General features: G+C 37.1%; 1 protein-coding gene across 11 annotated transcripts in view; it reads right to left on the reverse strand.

The window, feature by feature from the left end:
• The window catches only part of LOC144960645 (uncharacterized), a 32,246-nt gene that overhangs the window by 7,956 nt on the left and 5,197 nt on the right, over positions 1-19,093 (reverse strand). For 6 of the 11 annotated variants that reach the window (XM_078893889.1, XM_078893882.1, XM_078893884.1 and 3 more), the window contains exons 3-8: positions 18,054-18,212; positions 16,312-16,344; positions 15,728-15,760; positions 13,596-13,631; positions 11,333-11,365; positions 7,557-7,613 (exon numbers count right to left, since the gene is read on the reverse strand). In XM_078893889.1, coding sequence (XP_078750015.1) covers positions 7,557-7,613; positions 11,333-11,365; positions 13,596-13,631; positions 15,728-15,760; positions 16,312-16,344; positions 18,054-18,212 — 351 coding nt within the window. The remainder of the gene's footprint in view (positions 1-7,556; positions 7,614-11,332; positions 11,366-13,595; positions 13,632-15,727; positions 15,761-16,311; positions 16,345-18,053; positions 18,213-19,093) is intronic. The other 5 variants (XM_078893887.1, XM_078893892.1, XM_078893891.1 and 2 more) reach the window with 1 other exon arrangement.

A 19,093-nucleotide genomic window follows, 5' to 3' on the forward strand; every position in this document is an offset into this window, starting at 1 on the left:
AGCCTCGCGCTCGGCGCATAGTTGAGTCCTTGGAAAAAAGGCTCTTTAATCACAATCTCTCAACGTACTCGGGTGTAAAATGAGTACCTGGCTGTTAACAGCGTTGTATTTGTCCGAAAAATTGTAATATCGCTTAACAGGCGTCATGTCCCGTCCTGCATAAATGTTGCTGTTTACCAGGAACCCCTTGTAAAGCGCTTTGAGCACATTTAGTGGATATTGCGCTATATAAAGCTCAATTTTAAAAAAAAGAATTTTTTAAAAATAGTTTCTCCCACCGTGTTCATTCATTCAGTATCGCTTTTGTTACACCCTGGCACTGGTTGCTTGCATAGGACACAACCCCAACGAGTCCGGAGTTAGCCAGACCCTCTTCGGGTTGCTAGGTTGTTTTTTTTAACACCTTTTACCACCTTATCAGAGGGTTCGAACCATCGCTATATAAGATAAGCGAGGCGCAGGAAGTTAGAGGGAGTTCTTTTAAGTTTTTGTTGAGCTGAGCATAATACTGCCATTCTCGCGATCTCATTTTGAGATACTGAGGATTATTTTCCCTAAAATTTATCATTCAGCTTGTTATTTATTTTATCACATTTAGACTTCAAATTCATACAAATCTAGGGAAATTCTTGTGTCTTCGATGCATTCCATGGATGGAAAATCTCAAAAAGTGGAAGAATCGACTTAACGAGTTTTGGAAAACCAGCCTTCCTATATTTAAAGTGTAAACCTTCAAGGCGAGTTGACTAGAGAAACCAGAGTTTACCACAGTTTAAATAGAAGTAACAAATGCCTGATGCCCTCTGGATAGGACACGATTATCCAGCACTTTTTTTACTAAATCTAAAAGACACACCACAACTGCTGAGTTCATAGATCAGAGAAAAAAAAAAACAAAAAAAAATCAAAACCCATACATTTTGAGGTCATAAAAACCATAATAAGGTGATGCTATGTCTTATCTAGTACAAGACAAAAAATGAAAACCATTATTTAGTCCATTACAATAATAGTAATAATAATAATAATAATAATAATAATAATAATAATAATAATAATAATAATAATAATAATAATAATAGTAATAATAATAATAATAATAATAATAATAATAATAATAATAATAATAATAATAATAATAATAATAATAATAATAATAATAATAGTAATAATAATAATAATAATAATAATAATAATAATAATAATAATAATAATAATAATAATAATAATAATAATATAATGAAAATGCTGCTGCTTGAAGCTCAACGGAAAAAAAATAACGATAAGTTGATAAGTATTGAATTTTGTAAGCTTTAATTTATTACAGGGTTGCCAAATCAGGAGGCAAACATTGACTGAACGTTTACACAAACACATAGACTAGACCAACATCCTTTTCTGAGTGGTGAACTCCAGTAAAAAGACATTATATATATATTTACCTTTTCCAGTTTAGCAGGTGATTGGAAAATATACTGAGGGTTTATATAACAAACTGAATTCCGTAAATATACGGAAAATTGACAACCTTGTTATCATGTTGTCTTTGATTTTAGGTGGTTAACGACGCTTTCGACACTATTTAGGTCATTTAAGCGCCCGTTTCTGTCTTTTATCAATTTTTATCGGCCTTGAGGGGGCCATTGCTGCTCAAAACGTGTACTGTTGTAATAAATTATTTATAAAATCATAATAGTTACATGTTTGTTATGTAAAAATATTTATTTACGATTTCTGCAGGAGTTCACATTCCTGCAGATACTTTAAAATTGAAAGCGGATCGACCGACTGGAACAGAGACTTCAAGTCCCTGTTTTCATAATGTTGTGACCTTATCTGTTCTAATTCTGTACATTCAATTAAAATGTGTTGAACTGTGAGGCCACAGTTACATCTTCTGCAGAGGGGTTTTTCATCCCTCTCCAGAAGGAAACTGTGAGTGAGGGCAGTATGTCCGATCCGGAGTCGAGTTATTTTGACCTCGTCTCTTCTTTCTAAAAACAACCTTGTTATCAGACGAGGACAGATACTATGGATGTTTCGGGTTTCCCGTTTATCAACAAAACACAAAGGATGAATAAAACACAAAGGTCCACAGAATCGATCTATATGTCTAATAAATTGAAGCTTACAATTCAAAAGTAAATCAAAAACAAGACGATCTAGAATCAAAACTGATGTCGTTATAGCTTTTTAAAGTGTCGAAAAAGTGAGGACAAGAAAGTTGATTCTCAGTCCACATGTCTTTTAAACTTTGAGAAAATATTTCTACCATATTACTGGTTGCATGGTTTACCAGACTTCCCAACCCACTGCAACCATTTGAAAAGATGTATCTTATTTTTGGTACAATTTATGCTAATGTTCTCATGATATTTTCCCCTATAAAACCATATTTTCATCACAGGCAACTGTAATGATTGACTTTCGCACATTATAATATATAATTTGTCTGAATGATCAAAGGAAGATAATCATATAGAGTTAGTTCGTTATGAATTATGTCCCCTTATTAGACCCAATTCTGTTATGTGCCAACTTTCAATTTGGCTCACAGGAATTTCAGACACCACTCTGAGGAATTTCCGCACACAAAAAAAGGGAATTGGCATTGTGTTTAAATATTGCTCTAGATCTAAATAGATAACTGATTAAAACTATATTATGATATATAAACACATTGCCAAATGCAACCCCAAAATTCCTTATTTCAAATGAAGTAAAGCTCCAAAACCTAATGGCAGTGATTGTAGTAATGGTGGTAGTGAGGATGATGTGGTGTTGGTGGTTGTTGTAGCTGTAGTAGTGGCAGTGGTTGTAGTAGTAGTGATGATGTGGTGTGGGTGGTTGAAGTAATAGTAGTGATGATGTAGTGGTGGTGGTCGTAGTAGTAAGGATGATGTGGGCCTGAGAACTCAGTTGGTAGAGCACTTGCTTCGCACGCAAAGGGGACCAAGATCGATCCCAGGTGCAGTCGAGCGGAGTCTGTTGTTCTTCTTCTTCTTCTTCGTTCCTCTGATGGACATCTATGGCTGCAGTCCGATATCTGCTATGAAGTCTGTGGTCCGCTTTAGGTCCTCAGCCTCACCATAGAGCTTTGTGTTGAGTGTTGTAGGGGTGACCCAGTGGTTCGAACGTTGCACGTTGTATAATGGGCAATCCATAAGCACATGTAAAGTGGTTTCATGGTCGGTTCCACATGGGCAATAAGGGGTTGTTCCAATACCTAGCTTTGTAAACATATGTCCTCTTAGTCTATTGTGTCCTGTTCGGAGGCGGAATAGAGTGACTTGGCTACTTCGCTGAATGGCATGGATTGGATCCTGCTTGTTGTGTTCTAGGTGTGTGTCATTCCTTTCTTTGTCTATTTTTAGCTTTATTATTTTCTTTTGCTGATGGTAAGTGATTGACGACTTCGGTTGTTCCTTCTGGGCTCCTTCTTTGGCCAGTTGATCGGCAATTTCATTTCCATATATACCTACATGACTTGGAATCCACTGCAGCACAATTTTTCCTGTTTTATCAGATAAGCCCTCAAGGGCCTCCACAGTGTGTGCGGCTTCAGAGTCCTGGTAATTTTCAATAGACCGGAGAGCATCATCAGAGTCTGTCAAGTAAACCACATTTTTCCCGTATATTCTGTGATCTCTGGATAGTTCTTTTGTTGCATTGAGGATGGCTTTTTCTTCAGTTTTAGTACTTGTGCACATTGAACCCACTGATACAGATATTTTTGTTTCTGTTTTATCTGTCCAGTGTATGAGTGCACCAGCACCTCCATTCATGAGGGGGCCGGAAACTGAGCCATCTGTATAAACTCTTATCCAGTTGGTCATTGGGTATTTTTTATTGATCATCTTTAGGGTTTGAGCATTGTCATTATTGCTTCGAATGTTTTTCTTGTTGATGGTTATGGATTTTTGTTTCTTTTTCCACGGTGGTGGTTTGAGATTTGGGACATTGATTTGGGCAATATCTTCCTTTGGTGTCACTTTATATTCGCTCTCTAGTTTTTGTCCCAAGGCGATGAAGTTTTCCCTTTTGAGTCGATTCTCTTTCTTTTCCATTGTACTTGGATGCAGTGGTTGGGATTCCATGAATTTTATCTTTGAGAATTGTGTCACTATTTTTAAATTTCGTTGTTCTTTGAGAGGTTTTATTCCTGTGTGGGTTTCCATCTTGTGAATTGGTGTTGTTTTCATTGCTCCAGTGATCACGCGTAGGCATTGGTTTTGGATTTTTTCAACCTTTTGAAATTGAGCCTGTGAGCACGTTCCCCATGCCGATATGGCATAGTCTATTGCAGGTCTTACATATCCAAGATATGTCTTCTTCAGGACGTTTGAGTTTGCTCCCCATTGCGTTCCAGCAAGTTTTCGGAGAAGCTGCATTCTCTTGTACCCTTTCTGTTGACTTTCATCTATTTGATGTTTCCAAGTGAGTCGAGGGTCAAATTTCACTCCTAGATACTTAGGCATAAGGTCTTCTCTCAGAATCTTTCCATCTAAAGTTAATCGCATAGATTGCTTTTTGGTTGATAAGCTGAATGTTGTGTATGTGGTTTTATCAGCATTTACTCTCATACCCCAGTCTTTTGTCCATTTGCTCAAAGCATCAAGAGTCATCTGTATCCTGGCCTTTGCAGTACCAATATTTCTTTCAGTGCATATCAGTGCAAGGTCATCTGCATACATGGCTGCTTTTACTCCTCTGCATTTGGTTTCGCAGATGTCATTGATAAAAACGACAAAGAGGGTTGGTGAGAGAACCCCGCCTTGTGGTACTCCATTTGTCATGTTCGTTAGCTTGCTTTTAGAGTTTTGAGATTGGACTCTTGCTTTTCGATTTGTGAGGTAATCTTTAATCCATGCAAACATGTTGTGTGAAACGTTGGCTTTCTTAAGTTTGAGAAGTAGTCCTTTTGTCCAGACTTTGTCAAATGCCTTTTCCATATCCACCCAAACTGTGACTGTGTGTTTTTTTTCTTGGTAACCATTTTCGATCAGCTGCGAGATGTATGTTATCTGGTCCTCTGTGCAGCGTAATTGTCTGAAACCAGCCTGTTCATCTGATATCAACTTATTGCTTTCTAAATACCATTGCAGACGGCGATTAACAATTCTCTCCATCAGTTTACCCAAGCAGCTTGTCAAACTTATTGGCCGGTAGCTTTCGGTTTTATTTTTTGGCTTGCCATCCTTCTTAATTGGTATCATGGTTGCCTGTTTCCATTTGAGTGGAAGTTTACCCTGTTTCCAACTTGCATTGAACAGTTGTTTCATTTTCCTCTTTGTGAGGGTTCCTAGGTGTTTCAACATGTCATTAGTAACATCATCTGGACCTGGTGATTTGTTCGTTTTTAGAGATTTCAAGGCAATTTCTACTTCTTTTTTAATCGAACTGAACATGACATCATCTGTGGATTCTTTGGGTGTATCCTTGTGTTTTCTCAATTCTTTGTGGACTTCTCGTTTTCGTTCTTTTCTAATCTGTATACTCCAAACACTTGAGTACTGCTTCATAAAACAGTTTGCTGCTTGTTTTTTGTTGAGAATCCTCCCCTGATCATCTTCTACTGATGGTGCAGCATATCTGTTTTCTTGTCCACTTAGAGCTTTGGTTAGGTTCCATAATTTTCTTCCGTCTCTGTCGTAGTCAAGTTGTCTGGTTTTTTCATGCCATGCTTCCTGTTTTGCTTTTATTGTTTCTTTCCTGAGAGTTTTTTCAGCCTCTTTGTAAATTTCCATATTCTCATCATTTGGCTCTCTCTCTGCTTTTTTTCTGTGTTCAGTGACTTGGCTGTTGAGACTTCCTAATTTTTCAGTCCATCCTGGACAGTAGTCCTTTCTTGATCCTCTGGGGATTGATTCTTTTGCAGCTTTCATGATTGATTTTGTGAAAGCTTTGGCTGATTTTTCTACATTCCTTGTTTTACAGTTTATCTCTTTTGTATAACTATCAGTCAACTTTGAAAACAGAGTCCAGTCTGCTTTTTTATAATTCCATCTCGGAGGTGGTGCCTTTCTGTCTTTTGCATATTCTTCAGTTATTTCAACCAGAATGGGACGATGATCACTTCCTGCCAGTTGTTCCTTTATCTGTTTACTGACTTTTCCGGTGAGATCTTCAGATATGAGAGTTAGGTCTGGGGTTGATGTTGTCTTCCATGCTCTTGAGAAGTATGTATCTGGGTCATCTTCATTTCTGACAATTTGAAGCTTACTGTCTGTAAGCCAATTTTCAAGGGTTTCACCTTTTCTGTCTAAGTCATTGTATCCCCAGCTTGGGGAGTGGCTATTGAAGTCTCCCACAACAATGAACTGTTCTTCTTCACTTCTTATGTTTTCAATTGGCAGATTCTCTGATGGTGGGCTGTAACAGTTATATATTGTGTATTGCAATTTGTTTTTGGTAATTTTTACAGCCAATATTTCAACAGATTCATCTGTCGTTATTTCATTTGTCGCTATGTCATTTCTGACGAAGATGATTACTCCACCTTTGTTCCGTTCTTTTCTGTCTTTCCTAAAATGTTGATATCCCCTTATTGAACACCTAATGTTTTCTGTGAGGTGTGTCTCCTGTATGCAGGCAATATCTATCTTCTCATCCTGAAGAAACTTGGAGAGGGCAGTCTTTTTATGTTGTATCCCTTCTGCATTCCATTGTAGCAATTTGATAGTTCCAGTAGTCCGTAACCTTGCATCTCCTACCCTGGTTCCACAGTAGGAGGGCAAGGTACCACCAGATCGCTTGGGTGAACCCTGTTTATCAGGGCTCGACGCTAGGTCCGTCCGGCGGGAATCCCCAGACTTCGCGCCATATCATCCGACAGTTTTGTTGTCCATCATTGTGAGGAGGATGCGTGTCACATTAATTTTTGGGTTGGTTTCCCTCTCCAGACTATTTGCGCCTTTCGGCTCTGCGACTCCGACTTCAGCGGTTCTTTATTCTCTGGATGTGATTCCATAGCCTTTCATCTTCCCAGATCCACAAGGCAGTGGTGGTTTGAAGTTGGAGTTTTCCTTCTCCTAGACAGACTGCTTTCCAAGGCTATGAGCTCTGTCCACCCATTAATGGTGTCTAGGCTGGGAGTCCAGGAGGGTATCTTTGTAGAGTGACAGTTTCCCTTCACCCCACCAGCGTCATGGGGCTAGCACAGCTTATTGCGTGAACTAGGGCAATCTGGCCACGGCGGTTGATTCCTCCCTTCATCCGTCACCTCAGACACATAGAAACTCGTGTCATCAGCCGGTTAGAAAGTTCCTTTCGGAATACTCCAACCGTTGCCCAGGAGGCGGGCGGGGAAGAATGCCCCTACGTGGACCCTGACACGAGCTGGAATGGGTTGCGGATCAGTACTGATCAAAATAATCCAATCCTGCCTCCCGGAGTCTGTTGGATTTGGTGGAAAGTACTTTCTATCTATAGACTAGCGTCCTATCCAAAGAATAGCAGGCAATTGCTCTAGTCCGTTTCACCGGTATAACCTCCGCCGGCTCCATGAGCCCAATGGATCAGAAGGACTACTTAAAAAAGCCAGGGATTCTCCTTACCTTGTTGGTATTTCATGTTGATAAAAGTCCCCACATTCCCTCTCGCCTGCTCTATTTCTGAAATGAAGAAATCAGAACACAAGTGAAAAAGTGAATAAAAAGCTGTGGACTGTATAGGGAATGAGATTAGCAGAAGAGTAGCGTCCCTTGATTGGACTTCAACGGCGGAGAAGTTATTTAGAGAGAGAACGTCCTTTGGTTTTGCGCATGCGTTTCTCGTCCTCGCTTCCGGTGAAAGCAGCATGAGACACTTCACTGAAAGCGAGGACGAGAGAGACGCATGCGCAAAACCTTGACGTTCTCTCTCCAATCAAGGGACGTTACTCTTCCGCTAATCTCATTCCCTATACGAAGGCATGTACAAAAATTAATGAATATGATGACAGCTTCGAAGAAGAACAAAATACTAAAAAAGGAACATTTTGAGATCACACCTAAAAGTCTCATCCAGACACATAGGGAAACAGATGAAGATTCCAAGAGCACACTATACTATCAGTGTACTTACTTTGAGATCACCTCAAAGTCTCATCCAGACACAAGGACAGGTTGTACCCACTAAAAGGAATACACTCAAATGTTTACAAACCATTGTTTATATACAGACTTGACAAAAAAAAAACAAAGTCATAAAATTGTAGTTGGAGCCCCAAAAATAGTAATTGGAGCCCCAAAAATAATAGTTGGAGCCCCAAAAAATAGTAATTGGAGCCCCAAAAATAGTAATTGGAGCCCCCAAAAATAGTTATTGGAGCCCCAAAAATAGTAGTTGGAGCCCCAAAAATAGTAATTGGAGCCCCAAAAATAGTAATTGGAGCCCCAAAAATAGTAATTGGAGCCCCCAAAAATAGTTATTGGAGCCCCAAAAATAGTAATTGGAGCCCCCAAAAATAGTTATTGGAGCCCCCAAAAATAGTTATTGGAGCCCCTAAGATAGTAATTGGAGCCCCCAAAAATAGTTAATGGAGCCCCCAAAAATAGTTATTGGAGCCCCAAAAATAGTAATTGGAGCCCCCAAAATAGTTATTGGAGCCCCAAAAATAGTAATTTGGGACAAACAAAAATAATTGTAATTACAGACCTGCCAACCCTCCATATTCCAAAAGTGGAATCAGTGCGCCAGAAAATAGGAATTTGAGACAAAAAATAGGAATTTCACCTCTTTCAACCCAGCCCCCCCCCCCCCCCCCCCCCTTTTTTTTTTTTTTTTTTGCTCTTCTTTATTCTTACCATTTTTGTAGATCGGAATTTTAGAGACAACGACGGAAAAGTACAAATAAGAAGAGTGAAAATAGGAATGGCAGGTATGTAAATAGTCCAAAAACAAAGAGAAAGTCTTACCATGTTCCGAGTTGAATATGCATCCAAAGCAAACCCCCAAGGGGAAGATACAGTTGTAATAATATATATATATATATATATATATATATATATATATATATATATATATATATATATATATATATATATATATATATATACATATATATAGATATATATATATATATTAATAATTGTTCATCTAATACGATTGTCACACAAACACAAAACACCATGTCATTTATCATTTTACATGTACATTAAAATTCTATTTACACTATATATATACATTCACGATTCACATGGATTCTACCACTGGCTGTTGCCTGGGGCATTAGCTTAGCTGCAGAGCACGCCCCTAACTTTTAGTTTTTTCAATCTCATTGAAATTGATTGTTTTCACATTGAAAGAAAGGGGTTGTTTGTGCTTTACAACAAGAAGGCTTTCTAGAGTTTTTTTCTCCCAATTGAGAACATATTAAAAAAAAAAAACGAAATTTCTCAATTGCGCAGGTAAAGTCGCAATCGCGTACTGGCAGTCTCAATATCGTAAAATTACGATAAAATCGTAATGCTTGGCAAGTCTGTATATATATATATTATTTTTTAAACAACAATAAATAACAGTGCATGACAAAAATGATTTACAAGGAGAAAAAAAAATATCTCCCAAAACGATAATTATACATTTGACTGCTTTCCTCCCAGTCAAGGACTACCGCCAGAGCTGGGACAATTAAGTTAATGTTAATCCCATTCCAAGACAAAGACAGAAAGCAACTCGGACAACATTTATAGAGGATAGAAGACACAGCGTGACCTCCTGCCCACCATGGGATGTCAAAAACCCCACCCAGGCATATCAAATTGAAGAGATATTTACATGCAATGACTTAATGATAATAATAGACCTGTCAACCCTTCATGTTCCAAAACTGGAATCAGAAGGTCAGCAAATAGGAATTTGAGACCAAAAAATAGGAATTTGAGACCAAAAAAAATAGGAATTTGAGACAAAAAAAAATGGGAATTTGAGACCAAATAAAAAAAGGAATTTGAGACCAAAAAAAATAGGAATTTGAGACCAAAAAAAAAATAGGAATTTGAGACCAAATAAAAATAGGAATTTGGGACCAAAAAAAAAAGAATTTGAGACAAAAAAAAATTAGGAATTTGAGACCAAAAAAAAAAAAAAATAGGAATTTGAGACCAAAATTAAAAAAGGAATTTGAGACCAAAAAAAAAAAAAAAAGAATTTGAGACCCCAAAAAAATAGGAATTTGAGACCAAAAAAAATAATAGGAATTTGAGAACCAAAAAAAAATAGGAATTTGAGACCAAAAAAAATAGGAATTTGAGACCAAAAAAAATGGGAATTTGAGACCAAAAAAAAAAAAAGGAATTTGAGACCAAAAAAAAATAGGTATTTCTTAACAATTCTCTATCAAAATGACCACCAACTTTGCCACCAAACACATCAAGACAATATTCAGGCTCAGCTGGCAAAACTACGTATCACATGTATTAGGTAATGGAATGGGGAAGGGGGGGGGTGGGGGGGGGGGGGGGGGGGTGGAAAGGAGTGCAATTAATTTTACTATTTAGTTCTATTTTGGCAGTCAATAAAAAGAAAATTCACCTTTTAACACCCGTCCCCCCAACTCCCTTTAATTTATTACTTTTTACTATTATCATCATTATTGAAAATATGGAATTTCAGAGACAATGGAGGAATAGTAGAAAAGGAAGAGTGAAAATAGGATTGGAATGATTCCGTCAAAAGCAGAACGGTTCGCAGATATAATGTGATAATCTGTATCTGGACTCATGGGCTAGTAGTCCTACACTGAACTCGGGGAGTAAACCAGGCATCCCCATCTGGGACAAATACATGCCAAGTTTAACTCACTCAACCCCAACGCTGACTGTATCCGTAGTTTACCCGGGTTACTTTTACTCCATGTCTATTTATTATATTTTTCCGAGACAAATTATAGGCATAGACTCAAAGTTAATGATTTTAGTTTTTACATGTTAATGGTAGTTGAATAAAACTATCTATGCACATGCTCATTTTTAATACACTTTTTTCCCGTTTTGAAAAGTAGCAAATATTATCTCCAGGATTGAGTGAGTTACATTGATCTATAAGCGGTTTTATATTAAACATTATATCTTTTTGATGATATTGTATCTTTTTGTAACAAGAACCTGTAACTGCTACTGAGCAAGAGTGGGTGCTTTAGAAAAAAAACAAGTTAAAATCATGTTTTATTTATGCTAAAATCAAATGCTTCTGATGACACACAATGTCAGCTCAGCTGAGAATTAAAAGTAAAAGAAAAGAGAAAGAAAAAAAAGAAGAAGAAGAAGACAAAAAAACAATCTCACCAGAGAAAGAAAAAAAAGAAGAAGAAGAAGACAAAAAAAAACACACAAAAAAAAAACAATCTCACCACTTTGGTACTTGGCTGCAGCTTGTTCTATTTCTGTAACAGAGTAGAAATGAAATGACATGAATCAATAGGTATAATTTAATAACAGATATACAGCGGTGCCTGCTCCCTATTTTGTCAGTCACAAACAGGGCTGCCAACTTCAACAATTGAAAAAGTGTAAGATTGCTAGTCAAAAAGAGCAAGATTTGGAGAAAAAGTGTAAGATTGCTAGTCAAAAAGAGCAAGATTTGGAGAAAAAGTGCAAGATTGCTAGTCAAAAAGAGCAAGATTTGGAGAAAAAGTGTAAGATTGCTAGTCAAAAAGAGCAAGATTTGGAGAAAAAGTGCAAGATTGCTAGTCAAAAAGAGCAAGATTTGGAGAAAAAGTGCAAGATTGCTAGTCAAAAGAGCAAGATTTGGAGAAAAAGTGCAAGATTGCTAGTCAAAAAGAGCAAGATTTGGAGAAAAAGTGTAAGATTGCTAGTCAAAAAGAGCAAGATTTGGAGAAAAAGTGCAAGATTGCTAGTCAAAAAGAGCAAGATTTGGAGAAAAAGTGTAAGATTGCTAGTCAAAAAGAGCAAGATTTGGAGAAAAAGTGTACAATTTGAAAATAAATGGACCCCTCAGTAATTCAGTAACATTCTAAAAAAAAAGTAGTCCTTAAGAGCCATTAGACCCATGGAGCCGGAGTATATCCAGGTTTCTATAGCGTGAAAGGGACAATAGCAATTGCTTGCCACCCTTTAGATAGGACAATAGTCTATCACAAAGTACTTTCCACCAGATTTAACAGACCCAGCTACCCAATCACTGCCAGGTGGACAGGGGAGGGGGGTCAGAAAAAATCTCGACAGCATCTGGGATTGATCTGTCACTTTGCATGCGTGTGAAGCGAATGCTCTACCGGCTGAACTATCTGGACCGCCCCCCCCCCCCTGATTCTGTAACATTGGAGGAAAATAATTCTTGTAACAAGTATGTGCAAGGGGAAAAAACTTTAGAAACGTCGAGAAAATTTGATGAAGCAATGCAAACAGTCCACTTAAATCTAGCACACAACAATCAATTGTTAAAACATACAGTGTAGGACACGTGGAAAATGCCAAAAAAAAACAAAAAAAAACCTCATGAAAAAACAGAATTAAATCAATTTTTACTTTAAAGATTTGAGTCTCATAAAAAAAGTACAATCTGAGAGGAAAAGCATACAATCTTACAAATAAACAAAGGTGAAAAAAAAGCAAATACAAATGTGCTTTTTTAGCGAACAGTTGGCGGCCCAGCACAAAGGATAAAAAGTTGGTCAGACTAGGAACTAGTCTGATTATCGTCAAAAGTCATCGTACAAAGAATTACACAGTACCAGAGCTGTCAATCCACATTGCCAGCAATCCAAGATTAAATTATAAACTTAGAAAATTTGCTATTATTTTGTTTTAAACCAAAAAACGTACATTCAAAAAGAAAAACATTCTTTCACAAAGATTTTTTTGTTATTTTTCAAAAATTAGATTAAATTTTTATTGGTTTTTTCTTTTCAGTTATGTGGTCTTATGGTATGACACTCGCTTTAGGATCGGAAGGTCCTGGGTTCGTGTCTCGCTCGGCACATAGTTGAATCATTGGAAAAGGCTCTTTACTCACATTCTCTCACCGTACTCAGGTGTAAAATGAGTTAAACAGCGTTGTCTCCGTCTGAAAAAATTGTAATATCGCTTAGCAGGCGTCATGTTTCATTCTACATGTTACATGTTGTTGTTGGTCAGGGGCCCCTTCCCTTGTAAAGTGCTTTGAGCACATTAAGTGCGTTATATAAAAGCTCATATTTTTATGTAACAATTTAAGAAAAATATTTAACTTTGCAACTAAACAAAGAATTATTTATTTTCTACAAGTAGGGATATTAACATTGTTTTCACAAAATATCCTCTCATAATTTCGTGCAAAAGTCAACAATTGAAGAGGGATGGGAATGAACACTCTTTAACGATAAGGGAAAAAAGATTTGAAAAAAAAAGAGGGGGGGGGGATAAACCTTTGAATTTGAAAGGTAAACCCCTAGCTTGAAGAGAGGACATTTTTTTAAAAGTCAAAAATCTGGAATTTAGGAGTTAAAAAAATCCAAATTGAAGGAAGGAGGGAAGAAGGGAAAGGTGAGTATATATTATGCAGGGGTTCTGAATTTTGAGGGATTAAAATTTTTAACTCCACAAACAAAACAAAAATAAAAATTCTTCTTTTTTTGTTTTTTTTTTTTTGTTTTTTTTTTTTCTTTTCGTTACCTTCAGATTCAGATTTTATGGTTACCAGTGGCAGGTCTGTGAAGGAGAAAAATAAATTCAACAAATTGGTAGTCCGAATAAAGGAATACACACCAAAAAAAATATAAAAATGTTTAAACCAAAAAAAAAATAAAACACAGACCAGCCACAGGCAACAAACAAGACGTCTGCAAATTGATTTTTTTTTTAAATCTGAATTTGAAGGAGAAAAAAAAAAAACTTCATTAATTATATTTATTAAATTTAATATTTAGTTTACATGAATGATAAACAATTGGATGGGTGAGATGGATATATAATATGCAGTATAAGCCAAATATAAAAAAATCGTTTGTTTGTTTATTTTTTGCTAAACTTGATATAGATAGAATGAAGTTGACGTCACTCTGGTCTTTGTTATTCTTTTTTTTTTTTGCCATCCGCATTTACGAGGAATTCTCACTAAACTGCATTAGGTTTATGTTTTTAAGGGTTTCACAGCACTTGCAACGCATTAAGGTCACATTAGCACCACTAAACTGTATTAACCAGACTATAAACGTTAAGGTTACACAAAGTTTAGTGTGTTGGTCCGTTATACTTCCGGATGGCAATGTGTCTGTTATACTTCTGGATTACAAAGCTGTGAGTTTTTTTAGCCAAGCGCACACTATCTATTGAGATTTCAAACGCATCAGAATTGGCATGTGTATCAATCCTAGATCCAAGATACCCATCCATCCTTAATAAGATGTGTTGGGCGGTATTAAAACACGAGCGTGCTAGCTCATAATATGTGTGTGTCTCTGACATAACCAGTCGCATGGTGAAAAGTTTTGCGGGGTTGGGGTTTTTTTTTTTGCATTTTTTGAAAGCTCAATGTCTCCTGAGTATTTTAATCTTTATCTGAAACAAATCGGGTGATTTTTCATGAAGTTATGGTCCAATGCATGGGCTAGGGTGTGAAACCCTAATTTTGAGAAAATCGTTTTCAAAGTTGACAAGAGTTGATATTAAGTATAATGACTACCTTTATAAAAAAAATAAAAATAAAATATTTAGGAGTAGAATTCAATTAAAATATTCCATCAATATGTAGAACAATGTTTGATTTAATGATTTTTGATGAGAATTCATTTTCCATAAAAATTGACCTCTTGACTAAAATGGTCAGTATCTCTGTTCAAATATTTTCACATTGCGACTGATTATATTATCTCAAGGACGCCCACATATATCCGTCACTTTCCGTGCGGCTATGTGCAAGTCCTGGGCTCGAGTCTCACTCGGCGCATTGTTGAGTCCTCCGAAAAGGCTCTTTACTCACATTCTCCGCGCGTACTCGGGGTGTAAAATGAGTACCTGGCCGTTGACAGCATTGTCTTTGTTAGAAATTTGTAATATCACCCAACAGGTGTCATGTTTCATGTTGCTCTTAGCCAGGGACCCCCTGTAAAGCGCTTTGAGCACATTCAGTGGATATTGCGCTATGTAAATGCTCAATTTTTTTTTTTTTCATTACTTTCCAAACTAAGTTTCATTTAATAGCAAACAAAGTCAGTATTTTACGATAACCCTTTTATTTTAATTGTAAAAAGAAAATGATCTTTAAATACAGACTATTATAAATGGCAGCCGATGAAATTGATATATTTTAGGAATTATTCCACCATAATCAGAAGGATTCTCAGGTAGGCAAAAATCAGTGCTGATGGTGACAAAAAATGAAAAAGTAGGAAAATGTGTAACGATTGCCTTTAAGCCCCATTATTACTGCACTAAACCACTCTTTTAGAGCAATTGAGATGATAGACTATCATTGATACTCTAGCTAACTTCTGGAGAGTGTGAAACTGCACCTGTGTGTTCCACCACACATCAACTCTCTCATTGCTAGCACATTGTTTTGAGAAAATGTAATTTTTAAAAGGAGAAAATTCCTCCTCTGGACCCCCAAATGGCGGATTTCCGCGGATCCGAGGAAAACCATCAGCACTGAAAAATAATGTCAAGTAACTTTTGGTAAACCTTTTCAATATGAAGGATAGTTCACTTGACCTTAAAAACAGATTGCCAGTTTAAATTGCTTAAGGATAGAATATAAATAGAATAGCGTTGCTCCTTTTGGGTAGTATTTTGAATGATAAGCTTACCTGACTGGTATTTCTGTCTTGCCATCTCCATTTCTGAGAGTGAAAGGTGGATGGGGAGGGCATATTGGGCGGATGGAGGAAGAGAGAGAGAGAGAGATAGAGAGGGGGGAGGGGGTGTGGAAGAGTTTTAAAAAGGTGAATTAATTAATAAAATTGGGGTGAAAACAAGAATAAAGGACCTAGTTTAGTTGACAGATAAAAATCTTTTCATAACCTGTCAAATTTTCAAGTTTCCGTATTTCTAGACAATAGTAACTTACAAGTATGATGAGTATGTTACAAAATCTCAAGCTCTCAAGTATTGCAATATATGTGAAATAAAGAAAAAAAAACAATACTGAAGAAGGAGAAGAAGAGGAAGAAGAAGAAGAAGAAGAAGAAGAAGAAGAAGAAGAAGAAGAAGAAGAAGAAGAAGAAGAAGAAGAAGAAGAAGAAGAAGAAGAAGAAGAAGAAGAAGAAGAAGAAGAAGAAGAAGAAGCGCTTAGAGTCTGGTGTCTCAGAAGTTATAGCGCTATATAAGTTTTCAGCATTATTATTTTTAAAAAGGAGGAAGATGAGGATAATAAAAGAAATCAAACACTTACCTATTTGATATTTTGCATGTGCTCTCTCCATTTCTGGTAAAATAATACAACAAAAAAATAAATAAATAAAAATCGATGAAGAAAATTTACTCCCAAAATTAAAACATGACTAAAATCAAATCTGCATAAAAGATAAACCATGCTGGGAAATGGAGTTTAAAGCCAAACTGATTAGATAGGGTAACAAAATTGGAGGGTTCCAGTTGACATTATCATATCTTCTTCTTCTGCCTTTCAGACCAAAAAAATTCATCAAATTAAAGACTAGTATTAGTATGGTTGCCGAGTCTGGTTTTTTCAGTCTCCACTGGTGTGTGGAGGAGAATAGACCATTTGAATCCCTCATTGCTGGGTTCCTGCCTAGTTATAGGGAATGAGATTAGCGGAAGAGTAGCGCCCCTTGATTGGACGTCACCCATAGTCTGTGACGTCACCGGCAGAAAGGTAGCAGAGAGAGAACGTCATGTTGCTTGTGCGCATGCGTCTCTCGTCCTCGAGAGGCTGAGAGACGCATGCGCACAACCAACATGACGTTCTCTCTCTAATAACTTTTCCACCGGTGACATCACAGACTATGGGTGACGTCCAATCAAGGGGCGCTACTCTTCCGCTAATCTCATTCCCTATCGTGTTAGGTTTATTCCATTAGCGAATTGTGGAAAGAAAAGGAAAAAAAAAAGAGTGAAATGTGATTAAATTCTACAAACTGGAAGCTGAAAAAAAGAGATTTGAATTTCTCGAGTGTTGCCTTGTTTTTTCTTGAAGGTGTTGTGGAACTCAACCAGCTTGTTGTCTTTGCATCCTTGAGGTAATATTTGCCATCCCAGACTTTTTTACAAATACTTGAACAACTACGTATGGCTCGTAGTGTTTGCATGCAAGGCTGGCAGGTCTTCGTTGGATTTTTTTTCAATTTCTTCGTTTTCGGTACGATGAAACAGGACTCCAAACCAAGCAGGCATTTTCCAAGATTGGTCTGACCTACATCATCTTATAACATTGTTTTAAAACGGCGGAGGTGGGGGGACACATTCCTTACCCCAAGGAAGTATAATAATGTCATCAGTGAACGTTGAGTTGTTGTAGCACTACAGTAGACTTAACTAGTACTACGAGAAATACGAATTTTGGGATCCAGCTATAGAACTGCATTCTCCTCTTTGACTCAATAAATCTTGTTGGAAAGGAAAGTTTAGTTCCTTAGAACCAATATCCAGGACTGTGGAGCATTTTTGGATCATGCTCAGGACACATTATTTAGTTCTAATATTTAAAGTGGATTTTTCTTTTTTTTTTCCCCTTGGAAAGAGAGAAAGAGAGATTAAATAAAAAATCCAAAGCTAGAGGGGAGGAATCTAACATTAACATTAGTCAAATACAACTTCTAAATAGACTAAGTTACTTTTTAATTTTTAAGTGTATAAGACAATATTAGTGCAGAGCTGCCAACTTGAAATTTCAAAAATTCGTAGTTTCTAAATTCTAAGGGGAAAAAAATTAGAAAAATTAACTTTAAATAGCTTTAGAAATAAACAATTTGCTCTCAGCTTGGTCCAACAGTGCTCCAAAGTCCTGAATATAGGATCTAAGAAGCTAAACTTTCCTTTTCAACAAGATTTATTGAGTCAAAGAGACCTATTCTGTAGCTGGAGACAAAAAAAAATACGTATTTCTACAAATTTTTCGTATTACTATTACTAGGCAGGTCTGTTAGTGGCAAGGCCGTTAGAGACCGTTATTACCTGAAAGCTGGTCGTTGTTGACTACCTGGCGTGTCGTCGCCAGATGTGTTGTCATCCCCTGCTGGTACTTGGAGCCAGAGGACACGTAGTTGGTACCACTGGAACTATTACTACCACCACCACCACTACCACCGTTACCACCTCGTGTCTGGTCTATCTCTGTGTCAGGAAAGAAAATAAAAATAGTCAGGGTTGGAGGCAAAAATTTACTGAGCTTTTATGCAAGCACATGCATCGACCACTCTCTAATATTAAGTATTAAGAAGTGATAGTTATATTTTAAACACAAAACAATTTGTCACTGGCACTGATTATTGAAATGTCAATTGGCAAAACTCTGGTTTTCCTGAAAATATAAAATTCTCTAAGTCTAAGCTCCATACCCGAACACTAGCATTATTTCCTAAAATAAAAGTAAAAAAGTGTCCCCCAAGAGGCAGCTTCTAATGGTGCTCACACTACTATGTTATGACAATCGACCCAATCAGCAGCAGCTTCTAAGGGTGTTCACACTACTATGTTATGACAATCGACCCAATCAGCAGCAGCTTCTAATGGTGCTCACACTACTATGTTATGACGATCGACCCAATCAGCAGCAACTTCTAATGGTGCTCACACTACTATGTTATGACAATCGACCCAATCAGCAGCAGCTTCTAATGGTGCTCACACTACTATGTTATGACGATCGACCCAATCAGCAGCAACTTCTAATGGTGCTCACACTACTATGTTATGACAATCGACCCAATCAGCAGCAGCTTCTAATGGTGCTCACATTTACTATGTTATGACGATCGACCCAATCAGCAGCAGCTTCTAATGGTGCTCACACTACTATGTTATGACGATCGACTCAATCAGCAGCAGCTTCTAACGGTGCTCACACTACTATGTCATGACGATCGACCCAATCAGCAGATTCTAATGGTGCTCACACTACTATGTTATGACGATCGACCCAATCAGCAGCAGCTTCTAATGGTGCTCACACTACTATGTTATGACGATCGACCCAATCAGCAGCAGCTTCTAAT

The sequence above is a fragment of the Berghia stephanieae genome, chromosome 15 (assembly GCF_034508935.2).
Source record: "Berghia stephanieae isolate SIO BIC M18660-M18661 chromosome 15, UCSD_Bste_1.3, whole genome shotgun sequence".
Classification (NCBI taxonomy): domain Eukaryota; kingdom Metazoa; phylum Mollusca; class Gastropoda; order Nudibranchia; family Aeolidiidae; genus Berghia; species Berghia stephanieae.